At 40.6% G+C, this 13,591-nt stretch overlaps 1 protein-coding gene across 1 annotated transcript in view; it reads left to right on the top strand.

Moving 5' to 3' along the window:
- Window positions 1-13,591, top strand: part of LAMA3 (laminin subunit alpha 3) — a 122,274-nt gene that overhangs the window by 76,042 nt on the left and 32,641 nt on the right. Inside the window, exons 37-41 of the mRNA XM_050890736.1 lie at window positions 822-923; window positions 1,998-2,081; window positions 3,641-3,871; window positions 8,292-8,408; window positions 12,206-12,315. Coding sequence (XP_050746693.1) covers window positions 822-923; window positions 1,998-2,081; window positions 3,641-3,871; window positions 8,292-8,408; window positions 12,206-12,315 — 644 coding nt within the window. The remainder of the gene's footprint in view (window positions 1-821; window positions 924-1,997; window positions 2,082-3,640; window positions 3,872-8,291; window positions 8,409-12,205; window positions 12,316-13,591) is intronic.

Below are 13,591 nucleotides of genomic sequence, written 5' to 3'. Positions count from 1 at the left end.
CTTCCTTCTAGGCTCTTCTTGGAACAAAAACTGTCTAGGCTGTGCCTGGAGCTTCCTTTCCTCTCGATGTTCTGAACTGAGTCACTCCTACACAAACCGAGGAGGCTGTTTGTCAGATGATTCAAACATACTTGTCTCAGTCTTTGTTCTGGGCAGCAGCGTATGTATTTGGTTGGGTTTGAGGCCGCCTGTGGTCGCCTGCAGTTGAGCCAAAAGAAGCGTAGTTTCAGCTCAACCTACAGCAACGGTCTGTTTACAACAGAGCTGGTACCAGCTGGTATCAGTAGAAGTCCTGTCCTCCTGAAGGTGGAGCAAAGATTTCCTGATTAAATTCATGTTTGTAGTAAGTTTAGAAAATGCTGGGCTATGAAAGCCACCTTTAAATGTGCTTAGTCTGACTTTTCCTTTTTATCCATGGCTGTTCATGGGGTTCACTACCAGTTTCATTGTCAGTCTAACATCTGCTCCTGGTGAGCCAAATCTGTTCTGTAGAGTCTGGGGAAGAACAAAGTTCATGTGAACATGCTATTTCTCCATGACACAGATGGCATGAACCCAGGTATGAAAAAAACCAAACCCCAATGCAGGTACACAGAGAACAGTAATGGGTACTGCTGAAAAAGTGATGTCAGATGCACAAAGTAAACAAAATAAAAAGTAATTTCTTCCAAGCAACACATATTTTCATATTTGGTCTAAAGAACAAAGAGTAAATATATTATTTACAGTGCTGGAAGACAGGGTAAACTTGAATACAAAGTTATATTACTATCAAGCAATAATGCAGTAAAGTATCTCTGGTCTTGGGCATTTTGTTATAGCTTTCTTCATATGGTGGCTTCCTAAGTTACCAAGTGAAATCTTTTGGCTTACCCAGTGAGGGCATGGTTCTTCTGGATAAGAGACCTGATATACAACTAACAGTAAGTTTGGAAATATCTTTCTTTTCTTTCAAACCATAACAATACCATGATTCTTACTGTTACCTGACAACTACGACAGATTAAAGTGTTAAGCGTGCTTAACTTTTATAGCAACTTGCGGAATTTCTGTAAAAGTGGTTTTACTGCATTTTGCTCAAAGCCATCAACACACCTATCTCTGTTGCCAAAGTAACATATTATTAAGCATAACTGACTTTAGAGTCAGAATTTTCTCTGTAAAATACACCTGTGGAAAAAAAAATTAGTGCCTTGCACACTTGTCAACAAGTATGGCCTTGACTCTGCAAAATATGTCCTGTATTCCACGTGTAATTAATCTCATTTTCTGTGAGAATTTTCTTCAGCATAAAATTAAGTATAATTATAAGGCTTCAAGAGACTGAAGTAAAAATGCATTTTAGGTTAACAGTTTTTTAATTTAACCACGTTAGAGCCAAAATTGGAATCTTTTACTGTTTGTTGAAACTCCCAAGAGGGTGGTCTTGTGTTTCTTCAGACCATCAGAAATATTAATTCAGTATTCTAGGATTCTCATTGGGAAGTATGCCTCGTGAAGTACTACAGGAGTATCCAAACTTGTTTGTGCATCAGGATGTCAGGTCAAAGAGTGTTCCTCAGTCCAATATTGGTCTTATTCCCCTCCTCATGCCAGCCACAAATTTGCAAGGCAAGCTCTACCGATGATATCAGGAGGCAGCTCCTTTTCTAACACGAAGGTGGGACAGCAAAGGAGAGTGTTTCAAAATGCAAAAACATTTTTTACTCAAAAGTAATAACTAGTTCCTCTGAAAATTGATCAGCATTAATTTAACTCTCTTCATGTTTTATTTGAAAGCAAGGTTGTTAATAGGCAAAAGCAGTGAAAACCCTGCTGACACTAGAACACAGTGCTTTCTATACCACTTCGCTGACAAAATGACAGTTTTCCTAGTATTACTTTGTTTTTATCCCCCAAAGAACAGAATGAATGTGCTTTACCAAATTTTGTTGCATCTGAACACTTTATGATAAAAAGTAGTGAAACAGCAATGTTATATCCTCATTCTCACATAGGGCCAGCAAATGAAAATTGTTTATATGGATCCCAACAACCCACTGCCAGACCGTCAATATTATGGCCGTGTACAGCTAGTTGAGGTAAGAAATGAAAATGGAATGGCCTTCCCTTTTCTTCCCAGTGGTACTTAATAATACGCAGGTAATAATTGCAGAAATGCCAAATACTTGATAATGTTAATAAATATAAACTTAAATACTGTAGACCTTAAATATAAACATTTTTTTCTCTCTTTACTGCCTGTCATGGTTTAACCCCAGTCAGCAGCCAAGCACCATGCAGCCGCTCCCTCACTCCCCGCCCCGCACCGCTCCCAGTGGGATGGGGAGGAGAAACGGGAGAGAAGGTAGAACTCATGGGTTGAGATAAGAACAGTTTAACAACTAAAGTAAAATATAATACTAACTATAATAATAATAATGAAATATAATAATAATAATAATAGTAATGAAAAGGAATATAACAAAAAAAAAGGGGGGGGGGGAAACCCCAGTGATGCACAATGCCATTGCTCACCACCCGCTGACCGATGCCAGAGCTGCGATCCGCCCCTCTCAGCCAAGTCCCCCTGTTTATATACTGGGCGTGACGTTCCATGGTATGGAATATCCCTTTGGCTAGTTCGGGTCAGCTGCCCTGGCTCTGCTCCCTCCCAGCTTCTTGCACACCTGCTTGCTGGCAGAGCATGGGAAACTGAAAAATCCTTAACTTCGGATAAGCGCTACTTAGCAACAACTCAAACATCAGCGTGTTATCAACATCATTCTCACACTAAATCCAAAACACAGCACTGTACCAGCTACTAAGAAGAGAGTTAACTCTGTCCCAGCCGAAACCAGGACACTGCCACATTGAACCTAGGTTCTGGTTCATGCCACCTAATTTTAGCACCTCTAAGTCAGGCATCTTGTCCAGTCTAGCCGTTAGCACTCCCTCCAGGGCCAGTGGAGTAATACTGAATCAGTCATCAATGGAAGATGATTCATCGCAGCCCCAGACTGTACTTAATAGGGATGGAATAAACTGTCATCTGTTTTCCTTGGTATCTAGGTACCTAGTTTAGAATGGTTGTCCAACATTTAGGCAGGTGAAGTTAGCAGGGAGTATTTCTACCTTAAATCTGTGCTCAGAAGATCAAACTGGGTTATTTCCGTCTCATGTATAGGCAAAAAAGATAATGTTTCTTCATGCCAGATTCCATTTTCAGTAATGCTGTGTCCATTAGCAGCAAGAAAGCACGTGAAGGCAGCCCTCAAAGATTAGATTTGTAGGACTTCGCTCACTCTTAAAAATAAAAGCATTTTCCCCCACTCTTTTATGGTTTGGTGGGTGATCCCTTAAAGAAATTTGGATGACTGAAGAAGAACCTATATGCTTCTTCACTTTTTGATACCTCAAAGCCATATGTACCTTGCAAAGTACGGGGTATATCTCTATGCTTATTATTCCTTTTCCCACCTATCCTGTGTTTACATTCATTATATTTATTTTCCTGACCTCTATTTCACCCCACACCAATTGGCACTATAGGGGTCTGATTCCATGGGGTTTTTCTCCCTTTTTCTGTCATCCTGTCTTCTTTGCAAATACTTTTTAAGAAGCAGCCGGGCTGTGCTCATTTTGTACCCTTAACGTGCAGGGAAACTTCAGGCATGCCAGCAGCAATAACCTTGTATCCAGAGAAGAACTGATGATAATCCTGTCTAGACTAGATGGCTTACACATCAGAGGCCTTTACTTCACGGAGACTCAGCGATTAACCCTTGGTGAGGTTGGGCTGGAAGAAGCCACCAGCGCAGGAAGCGGCAGCATTGCATACAGTGTAGAGACATGCTCCTGCCCTCCGGAGTACGCTGGTGACTCATGTCAGGTAGGAAGCGCTTGCCTCCATACTGTACCATTATCTTCTGTCTTGCCTACAGCTATACATGCTGGTTTAGTTAGAGGAACAGGCTAGTTATTAAAGTAAATAAACGTGCCTCTTGTAAGCGTGTGCACTTTCAGTGGCTCAAATACTTTCACTGTCTAAGAAGCACTGTCGGGTTATTCAACTTGTGATTGCTTTTGTGGAGCTGTGAATGTCATTTTACGTGTGTAGGGCACTATAACGAGGGATTCTTCTGTGATGCCCTATGAGAGGCTGAATAATCTCAGTCAATACTTAGTTTAATGGAGGGAAGGTCAGAACTGACTTGATCAAAGTCTGTGAGACTGTCGTGGTTTAACCCCAGTCAGCAGCCAAGCACCATGCAGCCGCTCCCTCACCCCCCACCCTGCTCCCAGTGGGATGAGGAGTAGAATCGGGACAGAAGGTAGAACTCGTGGGTTGAGATAAGAACAGTTTAATAACTAAAGTAAAATATAGTACTACCTATAATAATAATGAAATATAATAATAATAATAATAATAGTAATGAAAAGGAATATAACAAAAAAAAGAAGAGGGGAAAACAAAGGGGAAAAAAAAACCCAGTGATGCACAATGCAATTGCTCACCACCTGCTGACCCATGCCCGAGCCGTGATCTGCCCCTCCCAGCCAACTGCCCCCTGTTTATATACTGGGCATGACGTTCCATGGTATGGAATATCCCTTTGGCTAGTTCGGGTCAGCTGCCCCGGCTCTGCTCCCTCCCAGCTTCTTGCACACCTGCTTGCTGGCAAAGCATGGGAAACTGAAAAATCCTTGGCTTAAGATAAGCGCTACTTAGCAACAACTAAAACATCAGCGTGTTATCATCAACATCATTCTCACACTAAATCCAAAGCACAGCACTGTACCAGCTACTAAGAAGAGAGTTAACTCTGTCCCAGCCGAAACCAGGACAGAGACCCTATACAGTGGAGAAGATTCTTGGTGTTCCTTATTTTAGCAGAGTCCAAGGGAAGTAACCTGAACCTAGATAATTCTGGATACTTTCCTATTTTTATAGGAAAATGTTTGAAAGCTGAAGTTAACATATTTGCAAAAAATATTTGGAGATATTTTTATGAAAGATAATGTAAACATTGCAAAGTAATACTGTTCCCTGAAGAATGGTGAAATCCTAGCCACAGTTGTATATCCTGTCCCTGATGCTGTTCTGTACCTGTAATTCTCTTGGTTGTCACTTTGCTTAGCTTAGAGCTTGAGTGTTCCCATGTGTAAGCACCCAAGGCAGCAGAATAAAGTACTGGAGAGATAAGCGGTGTACAAAATGCACAAAATACGAGGAATTATTCTCTCAGAAAATGGTTGAGGGTTACCATAAAGCAACAATTGCTGTACTAACCTTGCAAACATTTTTGAAACGAGAATGAAAGAATAATATCTAGACCGGAGCAGCTGCAGAGAGACTGAACAAAACAACATTTATGGCTAGCTTATGTCTCATGTGTGCATCCACTTCTGAGGGCAGCTATTCATCATCTGTTGAATACCATTTTGGAAATATTTCTAGAAACTTATTTTTTCACCCATTTGATGTTCTGTGCCACACACAAATCGATGAGCATTGACTGAAATTCCTACTGCCATCCCATTGCTTTCAACATACTGCCTCGATAAACTAAGCTGTTGGGTTTTTTTATATATCCTGGTGGAAATACATAGCCAAAGGAAGTGATCAAGACGCTCACCTGGGTAGTTCATAAGCCCCATATGTTTATGCAGCATTACTCAGGCAGTGATTTACTGCTCTAATCACCTAGCTCTGTCTGGCTGCCTTAGGTGGGGAGGAGGTGATGCCTGCCACACCCCGACGTAGGTATATATTGAGCTACAGGAACTGCAGGGTTACTTGTTAACCTCAGGAACGGTAATGTGTGCTGTACAACTTGACTCACGTATAAAGTTTAAAGGTGGGGCCCATCGCAGCACAGAGCCTCATTAATCTGAGTCAGAAGCTGGAGAAGAAGGGAGAGTATAAGAGAACAGGCGAGTGCCAAAAGGATAGCAGCGTATGTTTGCAGCGGAGCTAAAGTAAAATGATGGCCCAGGCGCAGAGGCTGAGGAATGTAGGATGGCTGGTTGTCATGTTAGTAGCCCTGGGGCGTTGTTTAGCACAAGATATGCAACAGAGGCTATCGTATCCTCACCTTTGGGAGGGGAGTCAGCAGCAACAAGTTCAAAGGGATTTTTACCTGAGACAGGTAATTTGTTCATTTTCCCTTCCTTGCTTGCTTCCTTCTTTCTCTTTGTTTTTAAATGAACTAATTTGATAACAGCTTATGCATTACTTAATATAAAAGTAATAAGAAGGCTACTCTTCTTATGTCTCAAAGTACTTTGCTAATAAAAGCATGTGTGAGAAGTTTCTTTTAAATTGCTGTTTACTTGAAAATTATCAGCCTGAACTCGTGAGCGCTTGAAAGTGCCTAGAGCTTTATCTTCGTGTGGAATCAGTTTCTCAGTATCACGAATGCTGCTTCAAAAACAAAGTGCCCATGTACTCCAAATGTGTTGTTTTAAAGACAGCATAAATAGAAAAACAAAAAGCTGCATAGATTTTTTCCAAGTGCATTTGGAAGTATTTTTAAAATGAGTGATTCATTTTGCTCTCCAAAAAGAGACTTTCAGTAAATAAAACTTATGTGCATTAGAGCCTATATTTTACTTAGTCATGCTGTTTAATGTATTTCAGGCCCTGCTTTCTTCAGAAGCTGTGTATATTAGCTCCCTGTTGTTCAGGGAACATATTCACCCTTTTTAAAATGTATCTGAAAAATTTCAAGTGCCTATTCTAAATTCAGTCCTTGCTCACACTGAAGTCAGTATTAAAAACTGTTGATGACATTAGTATTCTGCATACTTTTGTTTGTTTGTTTGTTTATCCCACATGTAAAGAAGGCAAAGGTGCCACTAGCAACTGTTGTTTAAACAGCAATAACTCAATATTCCTTTTGGGATCTGCTTTGGGAGAGGTGAATTTTTTTTTTTTCTCTGGTAGTTACATGGTTGATAAATTCACTGGTTAATCCTGCCCCTGCATAAATACTTACACCTCAAACCACTGGAACATGATTTCAGACACCGTCCCACAAACCCTTTGCTCTTCAGATTAGTCCCATCAGTCTTGGTGGTGCAATTGCTATGAGAAAAGATTTATGGCTTTAAAGTTCAACTGTCACTTGTTTTCTGAATGTCACTGGGGCCAGCCCCTAACCGTGAGGTAGAGGCGAGGTGCAGGTACAGTGCAGAAGTACGCTGCCGGAGGCAGGAAACTGGGAGGTTTTGGCTTCGTGGGGAGCACAGCTCTCTCCCCACTTCCATACAGCCTCTGATCTTCCCTTGCACCACACCAGCTTAGTTACTAGTGAAAAGGAGCTAGGGAATAGAAAGGATAGACTTATGTCCGGTCATTTTTGCTGTGGTTGGTGTGCCAGGAGCATGCTGGGCAGAGAAGGTGGGCATGAATTTTTGAATTGGTCTGTCTGTATACGGGAAGGCTCCGTGCCCAGGAGGAATTCCTTGTACTTTCCCTACCCTTGTGCTTTGCCTGCACATGCCAAGCAAGAACCTGGTTTTAACATATTAGTTACTGCCTTCCTGGTGTAGGCTAACAAACTTCGTGTCTCTTGCTTCGTTCATAATGTTCCTCCGGTTCGGCTCCCTATTTAAACCCAACTTTGATCTGACAGGCTGTGCTCCTGCTCCTGTGCCCTCAATAGCTAAACATTCTTCTCATGCTTCCCAGGTCTCCGGGGCAAGCCTCTACTTAGAAATTAGACTGCTGTATGTTTTGTTGTATCACCTAGCTCTGTCTAAGCGTGGCTTTGCATAGCTCTAGGTAGACTTATTGTGGAAGTCATGATGAATTCATATAAAAGATATCTCCTTAGAAGTATTTCCAAGGAATACACTGTAGTTAAATTAATATCAAGATTTCATAGAACCACTAGCTAATATGTGAGATTTCCATGTGTTCTTCTTTGAGAGCACTGTAGTGTGAATCTATATTCAAATCTTTTTCTGTGGTTTAAAAGTCATATTCTACAGCTTTGTACATAGCCACAGGAAATGTATTTTGCTCAGACGTTAGAGTCAAAATGATGAAATCCCCACTACCACAAAGTGTAGAGCACAGGGTTCAGATGAAACTTCTTCAGCTCCACTCATTGCTATTCACTGCATTAAAATACTTATAATTTAAACAACAGTACGGACTTAGAACAGCTTGCAAGGAAATGTACACCTCCACTACTCCTTGGAAATGGCAAACAATTTCAAAATGTGCTTCCCATAACCTGTAAAACTTTCTTTCCACCAACACTCACTCCTTTTTTTTTTTTTTCTCTCTGCTTACTGTCTAGGAATGTGGCCTTGGATTTTATCGTGAGGATAAGGAGGGATTACGTACTGGACGCTGTGTCCTCTGTAACTGCAATGGAAATTCAAATAGGTGTCAAGATGGTACTGGAAGATGTATTGTAAGTAACTACTAACATTCAAGAAATTAATTGGGAAAAAAAGGAGGAAAAACCATTTACCTCACTGCAGTATGGACGATACAGTACTGTTAAATTCCAAGCAACTAAAAATAATCTTTGCATGCCTCATTCTCTATATCTTGTACTGTTAATGAGCGTAAGTTGCATACACTTATGTGTACGTTTAACGTGACCGTGGGTGATTAGAATAATTTGTGTCCTTGTTTTTGTTTTCTTCTTTCCCCTACAATTTTTGTTAGCTCATGGTACAAAAAGTCACCAAATTAGTACATATGTAAGTGTTTGCAGTTATTTATAATAAATATGGGTCTTATCCTGGCATATGCAGTCCTAAGTTTTATACATATATACTAGGGTTTGCCAATGCTGACAAATAGCACATTCCTGCATAGCATAGCCTTTGCAGAATCTCTTGTTTAATCAGCATCAGTAAATCTTCACTAATCTTAATCTACAGCTAGATGGATTAAAAAATATTGGAATAAATAAGATGAGATAAAGGGGATAAAAGTTAGATTGATTAGAAAAATTCAGCTGTTACAGAAGATACAGTGGGGCAGATTTTGCTCCCTGGCACACCATATTAAACCCAGAGCAGCCTCATGGGAGTGGATTAGCCCTCATAGCAATGGAAGTGTGACATTTGGCCGACTGTACTTCTCCAGCTTATATCCATGATGCTTCTTTGAACAGTTTGTTCTGAGAAATTCCCACTTAAAAAACTTTTCACTAATTTTTCACTTACTGTGTAAACAAGAACCTTGCCAACATCTTTCATGGTCTGTCTTCTCTGTTGTTTCTTGCTTGTTCATGCTGTATCCGTTCTGCCTGCGGTGCATTCCTGTGTGTTATGTCATTCCCTCCAACTTCGTCTCAACCAACCCTCTTGCTTTAATGGAAACTATAAACCAATTCAGCACATTCTAGGGGATGACTTACAGGCTGCTGCTTTGGAGAGGCAGGGCAGGCCATGACAGGAAAGTGCTGCAGCAGAGCTATAAAGATGACAAGTTTTACTTCAGATGAAAATTATAAAGGAAAAAAAATGCAAATTTCACTTTTACCTCATGAAGTATGTGATTTAGGTTTCTCTTTATCCCCTGCTTCTCACAGCTGGATTAACTTTCAGATAGATAGAGCTAAATCAACATTTGGCCCTGGGACAAAATTTAGGGCAAGCAAAGTCATCCAGGATAATGCAGTGAAAAATGAAAGCCCAGAGGGCCTGTATTTCCATCATGAGCCTCCACCTAATAAGGAGCAAGTTTGTCTCTCTGTAGAGGAGCCATGGGACAAAGACCTGTAGTGGTGCAGAGAAGACAAGGAGGCTTCCCAATGCGGCGTCGTCAAGTTTCATATCCAAAGTGCAAAGCTTGCTCACTTGGCCGCCTTCTTCCTGCTCCTCACCTGGAGCACTGGACCCCAGTACCTTCACATGTCAGCATCTCTCCAGTGAGAGCCTCCAGAGAAGGCTTTGTGAGGCTAAGCCCAGGCTGACTCTTTGCTCAGCGGCAGCAGTGCAATCCTCCCAGCTCAGGCAATACCTATCCCACTGCGTGCTGGTGGAAGGAGAGGGGTGCAGTGCTGCACTGCTGGAAGTGGAGGAGAACGGAGTGCAGGAGGAGGTGGACAAGACAGAAGAACTGGTTCTCATGTGTAGGGAAAAGCCGGCCCTCTGCCGTTTATCAGGCTTTGTGTCCTCATGGTCCCTGCCCTTCCTCCTGAAAGGCACGTTCCCTCAGCAGCAGCATGGCGCTGAGACTTGCTCATCCCATCACATGTTGTTTCATGTCACGTAACTCCATGTACATAGGTGTTTCTGTTGGGGCCCTGACACACTCTACTCTGGCTTCCTTGTACCATATGGGTGCGTATGGAGTCAGCTGAGAGTCTGCCTTTCAGAGTTTGCCATACTTGATGGTTTGGAGATGCTGTGACTCCAGGGTGTCTCTGGCCCTGTGAAATTTGAAGGAAGACCAATGAGGGAGTTGCTGCTCTGGCTTCTTCCACCATGCCTTGGAAGCACTGGATTATGTTCTCCAGTCCTTCTATGCCATGTAGCTAGAGGAACAGCATGGCACATTCAGAGTGGCTTATATGTGAAATATCTTAAACTTTCTTTGGCAATTATGGAATTGCTTCAGTTTCTATAGACAGAGTAAGCAAAACAAAAGCCAGGAGATAAACTTGTGGGGAGGAGGAAGTTGCTCCAAGATGAAACCAATACAAATATTTTTAAATACCTTTCTTTTACTCTTTTTGCAGTTTAATTTATTCTTCAGGATTATCAAAATTTACAGTAATTATTCAAAAACAGTCTGAATTTTCCATAAGCTTTTTGCAGGAATATATGCACCAGCTTTTATAGAAGCTGCATTTTAAAATGGTTCCTTTTACAAACATAGTGTCTTCATATTACTTTAGCTTCCCCTCATTAAATGGCCCATATGTGAACTGGAGCTTTTCCTGTTCTTTCCCAGAACCTTTCACAAGTGAGCCACAAACTTAGTTCTTTAACCAAAATGAAAAAAATTAGGGGTTACTATGTGCAGAGTCTGAGGGAAGGGCTATTGATGTGGTTGAGGGAATCTGGGTGTGAAGAAATGTGGAGGAGAATGGAGTGTAAGAGGAGATGGGAGAGACAGAACTGTTTCACATTTGTAGGGAAAAATGCTGCTCTGCTGCAAAACGTGGTAGTAGGGCCTTCAACCATAGCCCTAAGCCATCAAAGTCCATGAAATGGGAGTGCAATTTGCTCAGTGACTGCTTCCAGCCAATTTCCCACTTTCTTTTTCCATCTTTCGCTTTATTAGTACACCCTCAGCTCTGTGGGACACTGGATCCGTCTGTTGCACATTGAAGAAAACAATTTTAGAACTTGGGAGCTTTAATGCTTCTTGAGTGTTGGTCACATGGAATTTTTATGGTTGCTCAAAAATGTATTTGAACAACTTCTATTTCAAATTAGCATTGCTTTAGCTAATGCAAAAGCAACTTGCTCATCCTCTCCCCATAATGTATATATGTAGAATCATAGAATCATTTAGGTTGGAAAAGACCTTTAAGATCATCAAGTCCAACCAAATGTGGTGACAATTAGACAGCACCAGGAATAAGAATGTTTCTAAAATAAGATATAATTCCCGACAATTTTATAATGGAAAAAGTGGCTCAGTTGTATCAGTTTCAATTGTTTTCCCAGCCTTTTCTTTTCATTATTTATTCCAGTTATCCCAGATAAATACAAATTACATATACACTGGAGAAAGTGCTTGAAATTCAATTCTGATCTGAATCTACTAAGAGAAATACTTTTTATATTAATTTCACGGGATTTTTTTAAGAATGGACTTGGGCTCAATTAATTGCATGCTTTTAAATGATATCTGCCTTCTAATTAGCGTTAAAATGCAAAATTTAAAGTTCCATTTGAACATAGTGATTTTTAATTGAAATATGAAGACATAGAGAGTGCATTAATGGAATGTTCCTTAACAAACTATGCATCTGATTGAATTTCTTTAAAAATATGTTTAATGCTGCTTATGTATCTGTTGCTTTTCCACGGTAGTGAGAAAATTGTGCTTTCTACAATTAGAGAATGACTGGAATCAATCTATCCTGGCCACAAAGACAGTTTGGCAGTAAATGCTTGATTATGTGGAAGGAAAAGAACATATCGTCTGAGAAGATTGGCTATAATTTTTTTAAAATAACAATAAAGCCATATTGAGTGGTAAAGCACTGTTAACTGTCTTGCTTGTTTCCTTTTGAAGAACTGTCAGTATAATACTGCTGGGGAGAAATGCGAGCGCTGTAAAGATGGTTATTTTGGAGATGCCACTCAAGGTTCCTGTCGAGTGTGTCCTTGCCCTTACACAAACAGGTACAGTAAAAGGTCATGAGTAGTCAAGCAGTGGGTAAAGGGGAGGGGAAAAAGAAAAAAAGAAAAAAAATAACCAGCTCAAAACCCTGCTACCATAGGAGGATAATGATCTTTTTCTGTATTCTCATATCACCCAACATGGTGGGGCATCAGACCCATTTGAGGCATGTTAGACCAGCAGTAACTTGGTGCTCTGTCTCACAGCATTGCCTTTTTTAATAAGCTGAGTATTCCAGTTCTCACACAGTTTCTGAACCACAAAGGCATGCTGCTCATCGCCTGGGGTAGCCCCAGGCAGTTGTAATGGGCTTATGTACAAAACTGTCAGTAACTCCTTCGTAGTGAGAAATACAGGATGGAAGTCTTTTCCCTTATTGGGCGTATCCAGAATCTTTCTTGTTTACTGAAATGCAGGATGTAAGTTATCTTTAGTCTCATGTTTAACACCACTACTCTGGCTAGGATAAGTGACAACAATGAAACAAGCCTTTTATATGAATTCAGAAAATTTAGTAAGATGCAAAAATAATATAAAAATATTAAAGCTCTTAAGCACGTATCTAGATTTCTGAAAGAGTATGGTTGTTCTTCAGGTGGAAGTTCCGTTTGAAATACAAACATACTGAGCTAGAAAAAATTAAATTTCCTTGGATCTAATAAGGTTGCCAGGCTTTTAAAATTGGGCAGTAAACTGCATTTTAAATGCATGGTATGTTTAGCCACATTGTTTGTCATCCTTGGTCAGTTCTCAAATGTGAAATGTGTTAAATAAAAACAAATATTTTCGTAAAAAAGCAAGCTATAAAGTGCTAACGGCACCACATAGTATTTGCCAGGTGCATTACCAAACACGAAGTAACCTTAAGTAAGAGATTTACACTAGCAGACAACAGACAGGTTTTTCATTTATCAGAGAACTCTCTGATAGATCTGTTTTTGACAGCATTGGCCTCTTCTGCAGGTGCTTGCCTGAGGCTGACTGAACATATTTTTAGTCATCTTTTGCTTTAAGAGTGCTGAAATACCTAGGGAGACCATAAACCTGTGCAGTTTCATAGCTGCACATTAGGGTGGTAAATACCATTCCTGACATAGGGAGTGCACCCCACCTGGCATTATTGGAGTTGACAATTTTCCACCTAGTCAAATTGCTTTATCCAACTGTTCATAGATTAAAAAATGGAAATAGCAAACATGGCCTAGCCCTGCTTCACCTCCTGCCTTCTCCTTCCCAAACATTGGCCAAAAAATGTTTTTCCTCCCAGAGTAATTTGAA

The sequence above is a fragment of the Gymnogyps californianus genome, chromosome 2, assembly GCF_018139145.2.
Source record: "Gymnogyps californianus isolate 813 chromosome 2, ASM1813914v2, whole genome shotgun sequence".
Taxonomy (NCBI): domain Eukaryota; kingdom Metazoa; phylum Chordata; class Aves; order Accipitriformes; family Cathartidae; genus Gymnogyps; species Gymnogyps californianus.
The sequence above is the reverse complement of the archived record's forward strand: the minus strand, read 5'-3'. Positions and strand labels throughout refer to the sequence as shown.